Here is a 22,921-nt window from a genome sequence, read left to right on the forward strand (position 1 = left end):
GGACAGTAAAGAAATTCTTCCTTAAGTCTAGCCTGAAATGGTCTTGTAGTAGTTTACAACCGTTCAACCTCGTCATCCCATGGGGCGCTCTGGTGAACAAACATTCCCCCAGATACTGGTGGTGACCCCTGATAAACTTATAGGTGGCCATCAGATCACCCCTGAGCCTGCCAATTACCATTTTCTTTACAAAGCAGAACTTCTATTATTATCCAATAATAATCCATTATTATCTTGTTCAATATCCGCATTTTTTATTTACCACTTCTATAAACATTTGGAAAAAAAGGGAAGAAAAGGGACCATACTTTGGAGTATTAGATGAAAGCTGAGGGCTTAAATTTCATGTTTTATCATCTGTTAGGCCCCTGATTATTTGTGCAATAAATTTAGACTGTCTGCACATGCAGAGTAAGACTGGCTACAAATGCAAAGCAACTATCAAACAATTAACTGGTTAATCACACAATAAATTTAGACCGGCCACATGTGCAAGCTAATTATCACATGATAAAATGACTATCCAGCTCTAAAAAGAGCCAATCAGCTATAAAGTTAGTGCTTGATAATGTGCAATAACGCTATAGCTGTCTTCTGCTAGCAGGGTCCTTGGACACAATTTTGTATCTAAATGTTCTCATTTCTGCTCATGCTGGTGTAATTTTGAGCATTGTCTGATATGCATAAGCCCAAGGGAGTTTCAGATGAGACATTCAAGGATCTTTCTTCTTTGAAGGGTATTGTCCACTTTTTAAACTGACCCCATTATCTAGCAGTGTTAGTACTGCTCTTGTTAATACATACTTTAAATTTCACAATATATAGCCATTAACTCTACCGAGATTAATCACGTGGTAAATCAATTATGATCAGTGAGAACTTGTCTGGATCTGTGGTCCACATGGCTAGTGAACAACTGTTTATTTACTTAGGGTCCAATTTTGACATGTTTTACAAATGATTGACTACTTCTGTGATTGTTCCAGGTGCTTTAAAATTGGCTGATCTGACTTCTTTATTTGAAAAATACTGTTCTCTCTCCAAATGAACTGCTAGTTTGATTCCTTTCCAGTTTCTTTGTTTTTTTGAGAAGCTTTGACAAAAATATAAGTTTTTAGGCAAACAGTTGGAGTCCTATTTGGTTTCAAATGAGGTGTCTACTGTTGAGAGGAAATTTAAGTCTGGCATTAGCTCTTTTCATAGTAGAGTGAAGTTCCTATTGTAAGCTACAGAAATGTGCTGAATATTCTTATGCTGTCATATCTCTCTACTGTCTTTGGGCGCTTGTACATGTTATGAAAATTGCCTATTTTTGCTGTTTAATTGCATAACGCTGTATACGTGCAGAGCTTTTCTACAAGTTAAATAAGTTTGCTATGTTGCTAGCTAAACCGCATCCACATGTAGCTTAGTTTGCAACGTAACTATTTTTAACACTGTATCCTTTGACAGTCCTCCCCCCCCCCCTCCCGCTACAGGAGAGGTGGACTGAAGGCAGAAGCAGTGAGGGGCCTGATCCTTTTTCTTTTTGTTTCATGGAGCCTATCCACATCTCCCATGGCTGAGGGGTAGGTTGCCAGTAAGCTGAATTGCCACTGAGCTACTGAGGGCCCAGGCCTTCCTTCCATGATGGCAGAGCCCCCTGGGGCCACCTGGGCAGGGTGCTAGTGGGCAGGTGCTGCGCCAGCTTGTGCTCAGGGAACAGTTGGAATGGGCTGGGTGCTTCCTGCAAGCTCACCAGTTGCCTGCCCAGGTGGTACCACGGGGCACCGCTGTTATAGATGGATGGCCCAGGCCCACCAGCAGTTCACCCCCCGGCTGTGGGAGAGGCAGGCAAGCTATTCAAAAGAAAAAGGATCAGGCCCTTTACTGCTTTTTTTTCCCCCTGAGTGGAGCCTGTTTGTGCAAACTGCTGCCAGGCCATGCAGCTCCTGAGCTGCAGGAGTGTCCAGTCCTTCCCTCCATGGTGGTGGTAGCCTCCATGGCTGTCTGGACAGGGTCCTAGCTGCACAGGTGCTGCCCCAGCTCACAGGCAGTACCCACCAGATCCAACCCTTCTCCGAGTGCACATACTGCAAGCCCACCAGGTGCTGCTTCCACTGCAGGCTTGGGGAATAGTTGGATCCAGCGGGTGCTGCCTGTGAACTGGCAGGGTAGCTTAGTTTTCAGGGTAGGTCAGTTTTCAAGCTCAGCCTTAAATGTTTTGGTTTTATCTTTTATTAAACCCAAATTGAACGATGCATTCTCCTCTTGGAACCTTAAGCGTAATTCCCATTAATAAGAATTCAATAGTCATTGTGGGGAGACTCTACCATGCCACTTGTCCATTTAAAATAAAAACAGGATTGTCAAGACTGCCTGATTAAAACTGATAAGAATATTTTAGTGCCTTTTTTAACCAGTTGTAAGAAAAACATTTAGCTGTAGATTATACAGAATTCAATTTATAAAAATATGTGGGATTCTCAGAGGTAGCCTTGAAAGCCTGCACCAGTGCTGTTTTCCTAAGATTTTACGTGAGCTCCCAATGAAATTCCTGAGCTGGTATAAAATTTTATTGATTCTTTTCTAAATCATATTACGTGCCTTTCCAGACATACCATATCTTACAAGCCCTTAATGCCCATTACATTCCACGACTTTCACTTTTGCAGTTGTTTTTTTTACCGATTTTCAGCTGGATAAATGCTTTTTATCCTACCACTCTGTCTAGTTTGAAGAGATCCCTCCCTTTTGGAAAAGACATTATTTTAATTATGTACATATATATTTTTATTGTGTCTATCACCAAAAGGTACCAGTATATCTTAAAAATAATGCAATAATTTAACAGTAAACCTCCTTACCACCCATTATGCACACGGGAGAAATTAAATGGTTAGTTAAACTGACCCTGCTAAGAAGGACATATACAAAGTTCTAAAAACAACTAAATGAGTTCACGTAGTCTTTCTTCTTCAGCTGAACTTTATATATCAGTTTCTCCAAGCCTCAGCTATAAGGAACACTTTTTGTGTTGGTACCAAGGAAATGCAGAATGCTTTCCATGATGCCATTGGTAGTTAGAAAGGGATCTTGGTGTTAGACCGTATCAGAGCGCAATTGGCCCCACACAACTTGAAGGATGACTTGCTGCAAAGAAACAAGGGTCTACGCAAAAATAGAATGCATCCAAAATACAAAACCAACCAACCAAATAAACATTAACAAGAGAAAATGAGGCAGAAATGTGGAGTTGTCATCTGCATAAATGACTCAGTCCCTTGCATATGTGACTCACATCTCCATGGCAGTATATAAGAGCTACTCTAGACAATACCTACTTGGTCAAAAGAATTAAGAAAACCTCTGGTTCCTATTTCAAACATTTAAATTGTAAGGACATTGAAGGATACAAAACATATATCTGTGTAGTCTCTGCACTCCCCTGGCTGAACTACATTGCGTGAAATTGTGAATTGCGATGCTCAAGTGTAATCAGTTCTAATTTGCTTTAATCTCATTCAGACAGATGATATTCTTTTGATGACAAACTTGCTAATTCCCATCAGTACATTTCAGTCTTTGCACTATATAAGAAAGCATAAGGATTTTTCCATAGAAGGCTTAAGTGTTTGCAGTTGTTTCTATGTACTTACCGCTTCCTTCAGGAGTTCCAATTTCCTGAAACAAAAGTTTGTGATATTAATTGTGTACTGCTCAGAAACCCCCGTGTATGCAGTTCAGCAAGAAAAGAATACATTCATTTCTTCAGACCAAGCTTTATATGCATTTTCATAGATTGTTTCATTGCAGCTTGATTTTAAGACACTTCTATAACAAAACAAGCAAAATACCATATTGCATCCACCAAAGTGTATCAAGAGGTTAAATTCATGAAAAAAGATGTTCTGGCAGATTTGAAAAGGGATTAGAAAAATATTGAAAAGCATTTTGTACACCAAACGCCACAGGGCAGGGAATTTCTTTTGCGTCTTCCTGGGACAAAAAATGCTCACAGAAGAATCAACCTGTTTGGATTATTCCTGTTACTCTCTATATTTTACCTAAGGAAATTTCTCATTGAAACTATTAAATACTCCAGCCATGGAACACTTTCAGGATCCACCCACTTATGGAGAATATGAGCATTTCATAATTTTCATTCGTTACAGTAACTGTTGAATCAGGAAAGTTTTGCCCCATGTTTTCAATGGCAGAAGTAAGGCATGGAGAGGCTAAGGAAGGGTATGAACACATACATTTCAAGCCGTTTCAAAAGGGGAACATTTAATTCTGATTGTTGTACATGGATTCTAATTGTTTTGATTGTTGCATGTGGAGAAACTGTGAATGATAACACTGGAGCAAAACCACTCCAGCTTTAACACTGCCTCATCCAGGGTTAAATTCGGCATGACTTTGGTACCGTGCATCATTCCTGGCTCATCCAGACATAACAATTAGAATGCAACAGCTGCTGCCCTTTGAAAGTGTTCCACTTTCAAAATGGCTGTAAATGTATGCGTCTCCATGCCTTAAGTGATTGGTACAAGGTCACACAAAAAAGTTTGTTCTGGAGCAAGGGATTGACCCTGGTGTCTCAAGTTCTAGGTTAGCATCCTAACTACCGGAAAGTATAGACAGTCAGTATTGGGCGTGACCTCTGGAGGTCATCTAGTCCAACCCCCTGCTCAAAGTAGGACCATCCCCAAGTAGATCATCCCAGCCAAGGTCTAGCTGGGTCTTGAAAACCTCCAAGGATGGAGATTCCAAAACTCTGGGTAACCTCTTCCAATGTGTTACTACCCTCCTAGTGAGAAACTTTTTTCCTAATATCTAACCTAAACTTCCCTTACTGCAACTTGAGACCATTGCTCCTTGTTCTCTCATCTGTCACCACTGAGAACAGTTTAGCTCCATTCTCTTTTGAGCCTCCCTTCAGGCAGATGAATGTTGCTATTAAATCCCCTTAGCTTGCCTGTGAGACTGTTGGGGGACACCGTATCAAAAGCCTTGCTAAAATCAAGGTACACCACATCCACTCGTCTCCCTGCATCGGTAGAGCCAGTCATCTCATCACAGAAAGCAATCACATTGGTCAGGCTAGACTTGGCCTTGGTGAATCCATGCTCACTATTCCTAATTACTTTCTCCTGCAAGTGCTTAGATATAGGTTCCTTGAGGATCTGCTCCATGATTTTTCTAGCGACTGAGTTGAGGAAGACTGTAATTCCCTGGATCCTTCTTTTGCCCTTTCTTAAATATGGGCACTATGTTTGCCTTTTTCCAATCATCCAAGACCTCTTCTGATTGCCATGAGTTTTCAAAGGTGATGGTCAGTGGTTCTGCAAATCTCATCAGCCAACTCCCACAGCACCCTCAGGTGCATCCCATCTGGCCACATGGCCAGATGTCCAGCTTTTCCAAACAGTCCCTAACCTGTTCTTTCACCACTGTTGGCTGCTCACCACCTCCCCAAATTGTGCCGCTTGGTGCAGTAGTCTGGGAGCTGACCTTGCCTGTGAAGACTGAGGTGAAGAAGGCACTTAACACTTCAGCCTTTTCTGCATCATCTGTCACAAGGTTACCTCCCCCATTCAGTAAAGGACCCACACTTCCTCTGATCCTCCTCTTGCTACCAACATACTTGTAAAAGCCTTTCTTGTTACCCTTCACATCCCTTGCTAGCTGCAACTCCAGTTGAGCTTTGGCCTTCCTGACTTCACTGGAGAGTACAGACAACCAGTATTGGGCCTGGTCCTGCAACATTAAAATTAATGAAAGTTTTACCATTCATTTCTGTGGCCATATGAGCATTCAGAGGAGGATGTTTGGTAGTGACAATGAGCTTGGCTCCTCAATTCCTCTTTTTTCATTTACTTGTTGTCAAATATGATGCAAAAATTTCCATTCAGCTCATCCTGCTCCCCACTAACTGAGGTTTTGCAAAAACATTCCCCTTATCAATAACAGAACAAATGAGAAAACTACCATAACTATGTTGTTTTCAGCTGTGGTTTTCAAAAGGAAGCCTGCTTCAAAACCATATGATTGTCAAAGAGCACCAGAAAGGTTATGTTTTCTGATATTTTCCTCTATTCTGAGAGCATAAATAGGTAGCTGATTTCAAACTGAGAACCCAAACAAGAGCCTCTTTGTCGTCCTGGCAGATGGAGTCATCATTTAACCATTATCAAAATTTACACCTATATTACACTTTCCCATTAATGACAAAAACCATGCCTGGCAATTTTAGCTGCATACAGAATTAAAGATTGAGCTCTCCATGATTTCCAGTAGTGAATCTGGGTGACAGTGACAACATTGGTTTGTGCTTCCATAGTGGGTAGAATGGGCATTGTAAGTATGAAACTTATTGCTGGAATGCGGTCCTGATGATTGTGATTTAGGAAGCATTTCAGTGAAGCTTCTTCCCTTGTGTATCTCTAATATAAGCATAGGAAATCACATACACATGTAACATGAAGCAGCTGGTGTTATATTAATTATCTGTAGGTGAAAAACAGTTTTTATCTTTACCTCTTTAAAAAAGCATGACAGGTTCATGGGTATGCACTACTGTATATATTACCGGCTGCTTATGAATAAATGAACTTTTCTCAACTGGAAATGAATGGCTGAGGTAAAACTAATTTGGAGCATTACCCTGTAAGTTTAGGCTGGGTAATTTTGACCATTAGTGGAATTGCTGAAGATTTTGTTTTTGCTTCAGTTGTTTATTGCCCGTGAGTGTTGTTTTTCTCTTTTTGGTAGAAATAATCTAATTTGTACTTTGTTTTTTCCTTTTTCCTTAGTCCATTTCTGACCTGGCGAGATGTACAGCATATCATTGTAAGGACTTCACGTGCAGGACATCTAAATGCTAATGACTGGAAAACCAATGCTGCTGGTTATAAGGGTAAGAGCTTTCTTTCTTATTCACTAGTATAGGCAAAATTATTTTTTTTTATATTTGAGAGAGATCATTTTAGGGCCTTATTGCACAGTAATTTTCAGCAGCTCCTGGACCTCTTAACCCCAGGATTGTTCACACATTTTACACCTGAAACTGTAGTTTTAAGTATCCTTTAGGCAGCTTAAAGTTATGCCACTCCAAGGCAGTTCTCTCTTTCTTCTGTGTTACCCAGTTCTTGTTCCATTAAAGTGTGGCCACTCCCCACACATGCGATGGCCAAGTTGCAGTCCTTGAGTATCCCAGGCTGCAGTGCTCTCCCTCCCCCACCCTCGTGTCCAATATGGACAAACTTTCCACTCCCTGAATTCTGCTGCCCAGGGGGCAGCTCTGGCACCAAGACAACTCCCCCTCTCATTCCCAGGTTTGTAACCTTCCCATCCACAGGGGTGCAACCCCATACAAACAGCCTACAGAGCACATGCCAGGTAGCCAAGTCACAGGGCACAAATGGGCCCCGGATTGGGGTCAAGATTTGGGGGGTGAGGAAGGGAACAAGGTAGGGGGCTGATCAGGTCCCCATGAGCTGGGGCTTCCTTCCTTCCTTCGGGGGGCAAGGGCAGTAGCTCCTCCAAAAGCACCTTCCTCTACCATTCGCACTTTCCAGCTACCCCAGCAAGCATGACCAACACCCCCCACGCCCCAATCCAAGATCCTAAATTGTAATTTCTAAAAACATGAAACCTTCTTTAATTCACTTCTTTATGCTCTTTTTTTAAACTGTTTTTATTTTGTCCTTTAGTGGCTGACTTCCTTCTTTTCAACACCCTTCCCCCACTCCCATTTCCTTTCCATCTCCCATTTCATTACCTACTCCCATCCCATTAACTCTGTACTTCCACACTTCATATTCCTACCTGCCACCAACCCACTTCTCACCCTCCACCCCCACCTAGAGCAGGGATAGAAGCCTGTCCTGGTTGAACAAGACCCTCAAATACTTTTTCGGCACCTATGCCTTGTACATCTTAATTGGCTTTCCACTAACAAAATAACAAAGTTCCTTATCCTTAAAGGATCAGGATATGAAATAACTGAGAAAATGAAAGCTTGTGAACATTACGGGGTAGTTTCTAGTCAACCCCTAAAAGGGTAGACAGAAAGCTGACTTAACTTGGTGTGTGTAGATTTCCAAGGCACAGATCAGTTACTGGTATAACCTGGTGATGAGGCTATAGTAGTTAATGTCACGCCCCTAATGCTGGTGCACCCTTGACCTGCGAGCCTGGGTCAGCACGACCGGCTTGGCACGAGGAGGGGGATTTATAACCGGACAGGTGGGTGATAACGGTGAGCAGGAGTCAGGAGGATTTAAACACAGCGTATTGGTTATACAGAAAATTTATTTTACTTACGCTACTGAGGTGCTGCAGCGTAGGCAGAGGAGTTGATTTATTCAGTTACAGCATGCAAATATCATGTTACCCAGCATTTACAGGGTGGGTAAGAGAGTTGCTTGTTACAGATTCTGAGCAATTCACATAAGCCGTAGCAGTCTGCAGATTACCGAGAGCTCTTGATAAGAAAGATAACATCAGAGATAGAGAGATAAACGGGCTGGCAAGACGGGGGTATGCCAAAAAAAAAAAAAAAATACATAGGCAGAGAGAAATATTCGTGCACGATCTGTTCTTCTTGAGTTGTATACGCAGTTCTCTGCTTTGGGGGGAAGTTCTTTCGAAGTTATACTTTTCACAGGTGACCAGTTACTATACACTAATTATGAATAATTAACGAGTTGGCACTTGTGCTCTCTTTGTTTGCTCAGGTTTCATAAAAAAGGGGGGTTATTTTTTACTTGGGTGGTACTGGTCCTGTTTGGTCACAGGATGGCGCGCATAGTATATTATTTAATTTTACATCTTTACTAAAAGTCAGCTAATCTCATTACTATAGGTACTTTATTTTTCGTGCTGGGCTGTCAAGGTCAGTTTCTCTCTCTCGTATGAGAAGCTCAAGCAATTTGAAATGAGGCACAGATAGGGGTGTGTATATGCAACACTGTTAGTACAGAGGGATAAATTACAATTACAGAGTTTGTTGTAGCTTTTGACCTTTTGCCATCTGACCTTTTGCCATAGGCATCTGAAATCAAAGGCTTTGATCTTTGACAGTTAATTTTGGCAAAAGTTAAAGCAAAATATTTTGATTTGAAAATGCTGAGGATTGGGACCAAAAATAGTAAAACAAAAACACTTGACATTTCTCAAATGAAATATTTGTGAACTTTGATTCTTCCTAAATATCCAAAGTTTGATATTGAGTTTTTTTCCTGTGACTTGGAAGGACAGCAAGTTTTGAGATATTATAATTTCTCATAGGAAAGAAATTCCATTTATCAATTAACTGCAATGTAAACATTTTTCAAAATTTAGCTAAAAATGGACCATTGTTTAAAACCTCTCATCAAATATTTTACTGTGTTTGACCAAGATTTGTCACTGGCAAGCAGTTCTATGATCATGAAAGGGGACTATGTTCTGTTTTAGGGATCAGCTAAAATTGGTCCTTGAAATAAAATACCTTTGAATTTCAAAGTAATTTGCATTTGAGGTAGTTTGCAATACTTTTCAAGGCAAGATAATATTATGGCTGTAATACTGGGTAGAAGTCAGAAACAAAATGACCTGTTTCTGGCTCCTCTCTCATGAGATTTGTTCCCAGGATTGCAACCCTGTAGTAAGATGACCATTTTCCTAAAATTTGTGTCAGAACCTCCTGAGTACAGTTCATAAAATATTAGAGCCACTAAATCTGAACACAGATTCTCATCTTGATTCAGCCCTGAATCTGGACCCTAGCTTTAACCCATTCCAAATCAAGACACTTCAGTCATAGGACTTTACTATACAAAGAATATAATATATTAGAAGAATTTATAAGAAACATCTCTGTAACATTTCTGAAAGTGAATTAGAAATAGAAATTTCATTCTTGAATCCAAACCAGAACTGAACTATAAAAGATGACTCTGGCCCCTCAGAAATTAAAATTATTTTATAATTAGGGGTCCTGTTTAGTCTCCTTTAAAATTCATATGAAGAGAGAAAGACAGATGTATGAGGATGCTAGGACAGGCAAAAAAAGGAAGTGTGAGGAAAATAGTTTCCTTAATGATGTATTTCCTTGATGATGATGCCAGTACAGTGGGATTAAAAGTATATTGGCAGGAAAAAAGTAGTGATATCTTATCACTGGGCAGCTATCTGAAGCTACCTTAAGCTATGGTTTTCATGAGGTGTAAAATAAAGCTTTGCAGTTCTAGCTAATTTCCAGAATTCTACCCTTGCATGTTCTCACCTGTTTCTGAAGGGAACCAATAACACTGTTGTACTGGGCATGTCTACACGAGTGTCGGCAGGCACAAACCATGATACCGCTGCTACTTCACAGTAGCAATGAGCTACTATGCCATAGTTTATTAATACAGTGCAGTAGGGTTGAAAATGACCCATGCAGTGCTAAAGCAAGTACTAAATAACTGCGTATTAAAAATTCATTGCTACTACGCAGTAGTGGTGGTGTCGTGGTTTGTGCCCGCTGACTCTACATTGCTGTAGCAACAAGCTATAGCTGTAGCTCATCACTACGGCAACATTGTGTCTTGTGTAGACGCACCCAGTACAACAGTGTTATTGCTTCCCTTGAGAAACAGGTGAGAAAATACAAAGGATAGAATTTGGGAAATTAGCTAGAACTGACTTTATTTTACACCACATGAAAACCATAGCTTAAGTTAGCTTCAGTAACAACTGTGCAATCAGGCACAGGTGTAGACACACCCAGTGTCCACACTAGGATGTGTTTTACAGCAGCTGTCACTCATTAGGAAATTAAAAATTCCACAAATGCATGGTAGACTAGGTAGGACCAGTAGCATAATCAGCAACACTAGTGGAGTTTGTGTATTTGTAATAATTCTATATCTGGCTTAACCTCCTACCCTCTAAGAGCCATGTATGTGCCATGCCTCATTTATGATAGCAAGTATTTACAGCTGTAAAAGGGTCAGAGAGGTAAAGGGGCTTTCTACCCCTTTTTATAAAATCATGAATGTGGACAAGGTTGACTTTGAAGGCTGGGAGTCAGGAAATACAGTTTGACCTGGCAAAACTCTGCTGTAGACTTCATGATAGAATTGAAAAGAAGGTAGACAAACTAAGTATCTTGACCTCTGTGGAGTTAAGGAATCAACTTTAACCCAAATAAAAGCACTAGTTTTAACTAAATTATGTTGGCAACTTAGTCTGAGCAAATGGTTCCAATAAAAATCCAGCTCTCTTTAAACCTCTGTTGGTTTTGGAAGGAGGAGAGGCAAAAGATTTAGATTAAATCATAACATCCAAACCTGAACTCAAAGGGGTGCTTGCACACCACTGTTGGCAAGAATAAAAGAATATTTAACTATTGCACGTGGCAATATTTAGTATAATATTTCACTATTATCCTTCCCTGCTGCCAAGAGTAACAATTAAAGTACAGTTTTTCATAGATGAATTACTCTGATCAGGCTGAGTTCCTTGTGGAATTGTATCCTAATTTTATGATGGCAAGACCCATATTTCTTCCAAGGCATGTTCATAACAAGGGGAAAAAGGTTTTTTAGAACTGACTAAAGCAAAGTGAAGCACAAAAAACAATCTGCCTTTCTTCCATGAATGCTAGAGGGGAGGGGGCTAATGAAAGAGGCTTGCTTCTTTAGAAATGGGAATTGAAAGGGCGAAAACAACAAAAACTTGGAAGAACCTCTCACTCAACAAAGGGTCAGCAAAAGCTGGTACTTGAAAGTGGGTCAGCATGCCTTTTCAATGGGCCGTTTTGCTGGGCTTCATGGCAACGCTGTCCTTCATCACAGCGACCTGTACTGTTCGTCTGTTGGGAAACGGATCGAAGGAGCTTGTAAATGTAGTTATTGGCTACAAGATTTCTGTTTTCTTCCTTATATTAATGAAAAAGATTACTTAATAAAAAGCACACAAATTGTCCTGTGCTTTATAACCGCAGTGACACTTTTTGTACTCCCTCTTCTTTCTGGCAAGTAAACAAGACTCATTAAATACACATCAAATGAATGAACCCCCAGGATGGCAATGAGGCCTTTTTAAGCTTTATATTATTTCATTGTCAGCTAACAGATATCTTTACATTTTGGTATATCAACAAGCAGCCTCGAAAATAGTTTTGAAAACTTGTTTTACCGGCATTCAAGGTCACAGACAAATCTGATGAATTGTTTAGGTGGCTACAATGCATCTATGATAACTATAACAAGGAAGGCAATATCAAGCTCTGCATAGCTAGATTCTACCTTTTATCCTACCTCAAATGGTTTATTTTTTAATTAATGCAGACACATACTCTAGATTAGACTGGAGCACACTTTTCTTCCCTCTTCTTCACTTAAAAGTATCAAAGCTATTGATCTTATCTACTACGGTAAAATGCTATGGAAAGGTTTCACATTCTTTCGAGTGTCTTCTCAAGACTAGAAGTTCACAATGAAGTGATAGAAGAGTACGATATTAGCAAAGACTCATTTACAGCCTGAAAAAACAGAATACAACAAAGTAATTTTAGGAAAAACTGAATCTTCTGAAAAAGTATTTACATGCCACTGTAACTCCAACTGTGTGCTGTATTATACACAGCATTAGAAATGAGGAACTCCTTTCCCTAGAGCAGGGGTTTTCAACCTTTTTGGATTATTGTACCCCCCAGCGGCCGGACACAGGGCAGAGTACCCCCAGCCGCTGAACAAAGGGAGGGGTGGTGCATGACTCTTAAGCGTGGGGGAGAGGGACATGCAGTCAGATATGGGGGCAGCCACCGTTCGCAAGCTTCCCCCAGGTCTAGCCAGGCGGGTGCACGGCAGCGCAGGATGGTGCGTGGTGGTGCTCCATCCTTGTCAGCCCGCACATACCGTCTAGGGCCTTCTCAACTAACCCCCAGGGGTACACAAACCCCCCTGACAACCCCTACCCTAGAGCAAAATCAAATTTCCGTGAAAAATGCAGGGGACTGTCATCAAACATTTAACAGTGCATTTCCATTGTTTGATCATCTCTACAGCACATGGAGCCCTGTAGAAACTGGCCTCCACTTCCTATAGAAACTACAAGTAATATGGGGATTTTTGTATCCCCAACTGTGGTTTGTAAAACAACGTCAAAGCACACAAGGCCTAATCCTGCCCCACTGATGTCAGTTGATGTATTCTGATAGACATCATTAGAAATGGAAGCCAAAACTCAGTGGTGGAAGCTGTTGAATATGTAAACTGCTGTATTACCATGAATGTTCTCACTGGGCACATCCAGACAAGCACCCACATGCAGTATGCAGTGCTGGAGATGGGGACGGGGCATCACAAACTGCATGCACCACACATGCGTGTGTTTGCCACACTGCTAATTTGCAGCATGGTGGGTTTTTTTCACATCGGAAGAACCCAGTGTCAAAAACACCCACACCTGAAAAAAGCGGGGTGGCACACTTGGAGGCAGTGTGTGCTGTCTCATGTTGGAGCCTGGCCAGCCTGAGCCATGCTCCAGCTGCTGGCCAGGCTCCACCTACAAGATCGCCACCACTGAAGCTCTGGGAGCCCCAGCCCAGGTAGGGCTGCTGCGGCCATCCCAGGTGCTGATCCCTGCCTCCCTTACACGACCTGGGGCAACTTGCTGGGTGCCAGAAGGTGCATGCATGGGCATTCCCCAGGAATAAGTAGCAGCGGCACAACTATATGCCACTGCTGTTTCCCCCTGGCAAAACACTCTTGCACGCTCATCTGGACACGCACACTGCATGCAGAGCAGAGGGCAAATTTAGAAAGAGTAGAAGACAGTACTTTGTATTTGGGTAACAGGTCAGTTAAAACTTCTCTGAAAGGTAAGTATTCAAATATGGAATCAAGGACCAACAGCAGCATCTGCGCAAAAATATCTTCATTTCAAAGAGACTGAATAAACCCAAACTTTAGTGCTGTTTGGTCACACCTTGTTCCTCCCTTCCTCATCGACACGGGGGCTGCTACTGAACAATTTCGACAGCATATGTCAAAGAAATCTCCTTAAGTCAGGTATTGGCTCCACAAGCAATACTGTCAGATCAGCATAAAAAAGCCTGTAGCTGAGCACGGTCTAGACCAGCATTTCTCAACCTGTGGGTCATGACTCAAAAGTGAGTTGCAAAAATATATGAAAGGGCTGTGAGCAAACTTTAAGAATGGATTCTCCTTTAAGGGAGCTTGGGAAACCATGGCTTTTCTCTTGCAGGCTAGCAGACTTCCAGCCTGAAAGGGGCTGCTTGGGCCCCCCCCATCTCACACACTGGGGGCTGGGGCCTGGGGCAGGAATGAAGGGCACTGGGTCAGGACTGGTCATTGATGTTTACAAATGGGTCCTGGTACAAAAAAGGACCCAGTTGAGAACCACTGGACTAGACCAAAAAGTTTAGGGAAACAAAATGGAAGACCCTGGAGTTCCCTTTCAAATTCGTTTCATGCCCCACTCTGCTAATACCATTTGCATTATAGTTGTCAAGGGATGGAAATAACAATCAGAATGTATGTTTTCCAACGAGAGCCAAACTGAGACCAGAACTTCAGCATTGTTACTGTATTGCTTAAACTGGGTAATTTTGTCTCAGAGCTCTCATTTTGTAACCTTTGCTTAAAGCACCGGGGTTTGGCATTGTTCTGAGGGCACTAGGAGAAGCAGACAAAGTGGCTAAAATTAGGATCCCATGAGTGGGACACTGTCTATGAGAAGGAGAGGCGTAGGCACCTACCTAAAGAATCACACTGGCAAAGTATGCAGTCTAGGTGAGCAGGTTGGGAAGAGAAGAGTGTCCAATGATAATGGTGCCCTTTCAGAAATGTCACAATTGTGTTTAAATATCACAGCAGTCACAGGGGTGACACAGGCACCTTTATCATTTCATTTATATAAAGTTATAGTTATTATTGCAGAAAATGTAGAGCAGTAGAGAAAGGATGTAAATAATTAGAAATATGAGGCATAACTCTTGGATGTTTGAGAGCTGAGATTTAAGTGATGCCTATGAATGATTTCAGTTACTGCAACCTTTCAAGATGGCTGATTTCTTTCCCCCAGCTGACAACTCTGAATAATAATTTTCAACATAATATTAAAATTACATCAGGACCTGTTCAATGCACTGTCTCCAATTTATATTCTCATTAGTAAGCTAAGGAAATATAGTCTGGACAAAAGATGTAGGATAGGTACCTCACTCACTGGATCATCCTGCTCGACTAAAAGCCATCAATGGCTCAATGTCTAGTTTGGAGGAGGCACTGAAAGGGGTTTCCCAGGGCTCTGTCCTGGGTTCGGTATTGTTTAACAATCTTCATTAACAGTCTCGAAGGTGGGATCGAGTGCACATAATACCAAGTTCTGTGAGTTGCAGACACTGTGCAGGGTAAGGTTAGGATTCAGAATGACTTTGAAAGATGGTCCAAAATTAATTAAATGAAATTCAGTAAGGACAAGTACAAAGTTCTGCATTTGAGACAAAACAATCACATGCACAAATACAGACTGGAAATGACTAGCTCTGCTGCAATTCTTCAGAAAGGGACCTGGGGGTGCATCTTATGCTGAAGATTCACCAAGAGTCTGATTTAGTTGCAAAAAAGGCTGTACTGGATTATATTAATAGGAACATCAGTTGCAAATTAAGGCAGGTGATTCTACTGCTTTATTTAGTACTGGTAAGGCCTTACTTATTGTGTACAGTTTGGGGTTCATTGTTTCAAGAAAGAAGTCTAGCAGAGATTTACAAAAGTGACTAGAGGTCCAGGAAACATGACTTGCGAGGAAAGGCTGAAAGAACTAGGGTTATTTAGTTTGGACAAAAGAAGACTTGAGACAGGATTTGATAGCAATTTTCATCTACCTGAAGAGTGGTTATATAGGGAAAGGAGATAGACTCTTCTCTGTAGCCACAAGACAAATAGCAAGTTAGGTTGGATATTAGGAAGAACTTTCTCACTCTCCTGGTGGTTAAGCACTGAAATTGGCTACCCACAGAAGCTGTGGAATCGCCATTCTTGGAAGCTTTCATTAGTAAAAGCTTTTTCATTAGTAAACAGCCTTTTGACAAGGATGGTTTTGTCAGGGACAATCCTGCCTTGATCAGAGGTTTGCCCCATGAGGTCCCTTCTACCCATATTTTTCTATGTTTTAAAATCAGATTAAACAAACTATCTGCTTTCTGAACTGTATAACTGTGCAAGAACTAAGAAATCTTTGGTTGACAGTAGGGAGAGAGAGTGGATAATAAGGAGATATCCTTTGTAAGTTTTCAAAGCCCAAAATCTCATAGGAATTTTCTGTGATTTTTTTTTTTTTTTACTTCAAATAACTGAGATGCCTCTTAATATTGTCGTTTTTAATTAAAATAGTTCAGGCTCCTTCTGAGAATAGGAGCATAGTTAGGGAACTTCAGATGGAGTAGAAGAAGGGCTGTCTGGAAAGGGCCAGGAGAGAAGTCCCCTTCCTCCTCCGTCGCTGTCAAAACTTCTCATGCCATTGCCTTGAAACACTCTGTTCCTTCCTGACCCAGGACCTTGGTTGTAGAGCTGAAGTGTAGCACCCTGAGGGGGAGGTTAATGCCTGGACATATAAATAAAAGTAGACTGACCATGTTATCCTGTGCCTTCCATACTTCCCCTTCAGTTATAGCATTCAAATATTATGAGCCTGGTTTAATCATTCTGATACTCCCATTTTACAACTCCATTATTTCAGTGGACTTATATTGGCCTCAAACTGGAGTAAAGCAGCAGTAAGTCTGTAAACCAGATCTTACATTTATTTTTCATTTGTATTACATTAACACCTTGAACTTTATTAAAGAATAAGGGTCCCTTTGTACTGTGCAGAGAATGCATAAAAAAGGCAGTTTTTTCCCTAGAGAGCTTACAGTGGTGAAAGCCATCCCACACTTTATACTGTACATACAGAGCTTTCAAGAATCTGTGTTATAAACATTGCTAACTGGCCTGACAAAAATAATGTCACCTATATGTTTTGGCATATCCTGACTCAACCATTTCTCAAAAGCCTTGAGGGGGAAAAAAAAGACAAACTCAAACTGCCACAAAACAGAAAATGTCAGGCTTCCAATTTGTAGCAATAACTATTCTTGGGGAATTAAATCAGTGTAGCTGAATTAAAACAGGTGTGAGAATGGATTATGGTGGAACTGCAGAACGCTTTGCTTTTAGTCTTTGAAGGTCATGTGTTTATAAAAGAGATGCTTTCAGCTGTATGCTAATAACATGGTTACATCTACATGAACATTTATAACAACTGCACAGCAGAAGTGGAAATTCTACAAGTAAATGGTTAATACATTGCCTCATTAATCACTTGCACATACCCTTCTGGTAACTGTATGCATAAAAATTAGGTGTATAGGTTTGTATGTATTGCTCTGTTCTTTTCTTTTTCTAATGGTCCTTTTTATCATTTATATGTACTTCCTATGTTCAGTAATTCCTAAATTAACAAATACTCTGCCATTAATGTAGGTATGTTCTTCATGGTTTCAGGATTCTTAATGTAAAAATCTTGTGCATTGGACACAGTGACAGTTTTTTAACTCGAGTGCATCCAGGATTTCAACCTTTATAGTATTCCACTCCTAATACTGCTAGTGATTTTTTTGTGAATTTGGCCAGTTGCTTAACTTCTTCAACTCAGTTGACCTGTCTCTGTCTGTTAGCAAAGTAGTTAGTGGGTGCTGTACTTAAAGATCCTTGAATAAAATGGGTGTAGTTTAAGTGCAAAGAATTATTACTGTTTTTGCTGTTATTTCTTAGCTAATGCTAATATTATTTATCCCAATATTGTCATTTACCTTTCTGTTACTGAAATACAGTGCTCAGTCAAGATCATTTTCAGTTCCCATTCCTTTATCTCACCTTTAATGAAATACTCCAAGATAAAACTTGATAAAACTTACAAGGAGCAATGGTCTCAATTTGAAGCAAGGAAAGTTTAGGTTCAGTATTAGGAAAAACTCTCTCACTAGGAGCATAATTAAGCACTGGAGCAGGTTATCTAGAGAGCTGGTGGAATTGCCATCCTTGGAGGTTTTTAAGGCCTGACTGTACACAGCCCTGGCTAGAATGATCTAATTGGGGATGGTCTTACTTTAAGCAGGGGTTTAGACTAGATGTCCTCCTGGGGGACGTCCAGACAAGTGTGGAGATTTGGTTCCCTGGGGACGAGTAGCAGCGGCCCACCTTATGCCACAGCTACTTGTCTCTGGGTAGGATTACCATATTTCCAGGTCCCTGATATGCAGTGGGGGAGAGGGGGGCAGTGACTTGTCAGTGCCCTGCCCCTGGTCCATTCTGTTGCTTCTCACCACCAAGCCACAGTGCCCTCCAGCTCTGCTGCTGCCCCTCACTCCTGCCTCACACACTCCAGCCCTGCCAGTGCCCCTCACTCCCAAACTGCAGTACTCTGTCCCCTGGGCCATGATAGTGGCTCTCGCTCCTGATCCACATCGCCCCGTGGATATCCAAGGGCAAAAAAAAACACGGAAAAAAAAATGGAGCAGCGCACACATGAGCAGAGCGCCCTTGCAGCATGGAGAACATTGGACTATATGGTATGTGGCACTGCAGATGTGTTTGTGGTGCCACATATGGCACAGCCAGGCTCATCTGGACACACCCCTGAGGTCCCTTCCAACCCTAATTTTCTATGATTCTATAAAAATTCTCATTGACAGTATAATTCATCATTTTAATCAAATAAATATGACTAGATCTGGCTGCCTTTAAAACATGAAAGCAACCCCAAATGCATGCCCAAAAGGAAATTTGGTATTAATAAAGAAAATAAGTGTGTGTGAGTGTGTGTGTGGGAGGGGGAGGGGGAGTGAGGTGAGGGGATACATGCATTTGTGTGCATTAGTCAAAAATGACTGGTTCTTTTTTAAAGAAAATTTACACATTGTTGCATTTTGCAATGGTGTTTTTGGTCTTTTGGAAGTGTACAATATAAAATGCCCATCAATGAATTTAAAAACTATAGATTGCATAGGTGTGAGTAATAGCCAACCAGTAATCACCCTAAGCATACCAAGAAAGCTGTAGTATATAGTCAAGCTCTCTAATGCTACCATATTAGCAGTGAGGAGAATACCCATGACCACCACCTCACTAATCTCAAAAAGGCCTTCAAGCCAAGAGGGACACTCCTCCAGAGAGATAGAGCTACCCAGATACCACGTGAAGTTTTACTGCAGTATAAAAAGAAAATCCCTACAAATCACACACCATTAGTTATGACGTATAACCCTTCCCTGGAACCTACACAAAAAATCCTCAAACAGTTGCAACCCATACCAGAAGAAAACCCCATTCTTAAAGAGATCTTTCCAGAACCACCCATCCTAGCCTTCAAACAAGCACTGAACATCACTAACCTTATCACTGGAAGCAAGCTCCCTATGACCCAAACCACACTGGCAAATGGATCTAGACCATGCCAGAACAAGAAATGCAAAACCTGCCAATATATCTCCAACAGCCCCACAATTACTATACCCCAAAACAGAACCATCACCATTCCTGGATCTTAAAGCTGCACCTCCAGAAATATGATATGTATCTCACCCAGTGCACCAAGTATCTCATCCAGTGCACCTGAGGGAAAATATGTTGGAGAAACCAAACAACAACTGTGTACCACAATGAACACACAGTGGTAATCTATCAAAGACAAGAATACCCAACTACCTGTGGGTGCATACTTGTCACAGGACAATCACTCCCTCTGATCTCTCAGTTGTAATCCTCAAAGGGAACTTACAAAACATCTTCTGTAGACAAACCTATGAGCTTCACTTCATAAATCTACTGGATACAAAAAATCATGGACTCAATATAGACATTGGTTTTATGATACATTACAATCTGCCTGACATCTGATTCACCAGGTCCCTGCCTGACAGCCTCTTTTCTACCTTGTCTCTATCACTGTCTCCCCTGCCTTTTTTCCCCTGTTCTCGTCCCCCTCCCTCTCTGCACTCTGCTTCATCTCTTTGCCTCACCTTTTGTCTTTCTAATTCCATCTATTTACATTTTCACTGACATCCTGCCACACTTTTAGCTTCTTTCTTTTCTTGGAGTCTCATAACAGTAGAGACTCCCCATGCCTGAAGAAGGGTGTCTGGGCTCAAAAGCTTGCTAAGACATTTTTTCCAACTACAGTAAAAGCTGTGCTATCTAGCATCTGTGTTATCTAGCTGGCACGCTCTACTAACCAGCATGCTAGCTTGTAAGATAAAGTGAAAATGGAAGTGCTCACCATGGCACGTCCGGTTTCTCTGAGCCTCCACGGCCGGTGGCAAAGCAGCCTGCGCCGCCAAGCCCCCAAGGCCCGGGGGCATAACAGGTTGTGTGGGGCTGTGCAGGGCCTGCTCCCTGTCCTGCAGGGCCCGCAAGACAGGTGACAGTGCTGCGGGAGGAACGGAGAAATGCCCCAGATGCAGCATTAACTGGCATATTTTGTTATCCAGCATCCCCCATTCCTGGGGGATGCTGGATAACTGATCTTTTACTGTACTCAGTTGGTCTAATAAAAGATAATCACATCTACTCAAAGAACCTTGCCTGCCTGTGTCCTAATAACAGGCAACCAGTAAGGACACATTAGGTTTTTTGTTCTCTCTCAACTCTGCCCTAGAAGTAACTTTTCTAGGGATAAAAGTCCAGACCAAGTTTCTTGATCACTTTGCTGAGATTTTCCACAAAGCTGACAAATGCAATGGTGTTCTTCCAGTAAAAGATACCACCTCTACCATGAGTCCTGATTGCTTTTGCCACTAGACCAATACAGCTACAACCTAGATACCTGACATGGTGTTCTTTAATGTGGATGCAAATACATCCATAGACCATAGACCTAGATGAACCCTGCCTTTGCTGGCTCAGGTTCCAGTAGCAGTCTAACCCCAAGCAGGGACCTTAATAATATGAGCTGTGAAAGCTACTTGAGAATGTTACATGTGCGTGCTGAGTAAGTGTAAGTGCACTGAGTCTGCACTGGGCACTGACTGCAGTGTAGACTCACCCTAAAGCAAGTGGCCTCTCTCTCATAGGCTCAAAGGAAAAAAAACAGAAGCCAGGTTTATCCTAGGCCTTATTGTACTAGGCTTTGTACCCTCTTTGTACCCCCTGATTTTGATGTGGGGGTCACAGAGTGGGACAACAGTCATTTGTACAGCTTGAATGGCAACTAATGCAAATTAACACTTTTTCCCTGGGACAATTGAAGCCATATTAGTCCTTCACAGATATTTCATAGGTATTTAAAGTGAGACAATGGGCTTGTATGTCTATAGAGTCTCAGAATAAAAGTCTTTGTTTTGGGAGAAATCCAACATCTGTTTTTAGCTGGAGTAACAACTTTAAAAAGTTGAAGTAATCTTGCTCAAAAAATAAATTTTCACAATCCCCAAAACCTTTTTGGTACGGCAGATTACAAACCCAATTTATTTAATCACACTAACTAATAAAAAGAGCATTCCAACTGTAAATTGTTTACAAAGGAGGAAAAGAGTAAGGGAAAGATCTAACTAAATATCACCTTGCAGAAACACTAGGGCATGGAAGGAATTCTAGCATGACTAAGAAAGGCAGGATGGTACATTTGAAGATCCTAGGAATTCCTCATGTTTAAAATATTGTGAAATTCTTTTTTCTAAATATTGACTGCATTCCTATGTAATATAGAAATTCCTGTAGATGAGGAAGACAGTCAAGAGGCAAGTAAGGAAAGTGGAAAGGGGAAGCTTTCTATTGCCAATCAAACACAGATGTATTGGAGTGTCTGTTGTCAAGTACAAAGTTGCCAGCACAATAGTCTGGCATCAGCATACAAAAGGACGGGAGCAGAAGAAACACAGTCAAATTGAGCAAGTTTGTGTAAAAAGCAGTGCTGCAACATTTCCTAATCAGGTGTAATAGTGTTCCTGTTTGCTTTGACTGGAGGGCTAGTTTACACTTGCACCTCTGCCTGGTAAATATGCGCAGCACCAATACAGCTGTGGAAACAAATTTCAGATGCAGTTAAATACTTAGCACAGTGGTATATTTTAAGCATTTCAGTACAGATGGCTATGTCCTCATCTGATTTTCAGGGAGCGTTTTGTTTCTATGCATATATCCAATGCCATGGTCCAGAGGAACAAATCTAAAACTCCAAGGAAAAATCCTGTGGTTTCATTTCTCCCAGTCGTGCTTAGCGCCGTCTAAGGATACAGAACCATGCTATACACAGTAACATTTCAGGCAATTATTTTGCACGTTCCACTTGGTTGGATACATATCTTTGAATGAGAGTAGGAGTGAGATTTTCAGCTGGTATAAATGGTCTTCACTGGAACCATGATAATTTTTGATATGCCAGAAGTGTGCTTTCTGTTTAGTTTTGAAACACTTGCATATTCTGAGCTGTAGGCACACTAAACTCTCGTGTTGTCACCAGTGTCACCCATTGGTTTCACTTTGGTAGTATATTGCAGGTACTAATGTGAATATTATGCATTAACAGCATATTTTCAAAAACAGTTTTGGGAGGTTAGAGTAAAGAACAAAATTAATAATAAAAAGTACTGGTTATTATCAAATGAGAAGCCATTCTGCATCCTCTTTTGTTCTTTTTTGTTTCTCTCAGTCCAGAACCTGTAGTAGGATAGAGTACTGAGGAATGGATATAATGTTAATTAATAGCTGTTAATGATTCTGCCTTCAGAAACAAGCCCTCATTATGGATTCCACTGTTCAGATTCTGGGCTGGCAGGTAGCATGACATTTGTAGCCTATTTGGGCACAAATGACAAACCTTGTCCTGTAAAACTAAAGGAGAGTTTGGAGCCAGAATAAAGAGATAATGATAACTGCATAGAAAAAAAAAAGAGGAA

The 22,921-nt window shown here is 41.2% G+C and overlaps 1 protein-coding gene across 6 annotated transcripts in view; it reads left to right on the top strand.

Moving 5' to 3' along the window:
- PCSK5 (proprotein convertase subtilisin/kexin type 5) overlaps positions 1-22,921 on the top strand; it is a 378,572-nt gene that overhangs the window by 217,905 nt on the left and 137,746 nt on the right. For all 6 annotated transcript variants that reach the window (XM_019554922.1, XM_019554924.1, XM_019554923.1 and 3 more), the window contains one exon: positions 6,798-6,901. In XM_019554922.1, coding sequence (XP_019410467.1) covers positions 6,798-6,901 — 104 coding nt within the window. The remainder of the gene's footprint in view (positions 1-6,797; positions 6,902-22,921) is intronic.

This window comes from Crocodylus porosus, unplaced genomic scaffold (assembly GCF_001723895.1).
Source record: "Crocodylus porosus isolate Cpor-Errol unplaced genomic scaffold, CroPor_comp1, whole genome shotgun sequence".
NCBI classification, from domain to species: domain Eukaryota; kingdom Metazoa; phylum Chordata; order Crocodylia; family Crocodylidae; genus Crocodylus; species Crocodylus porosus.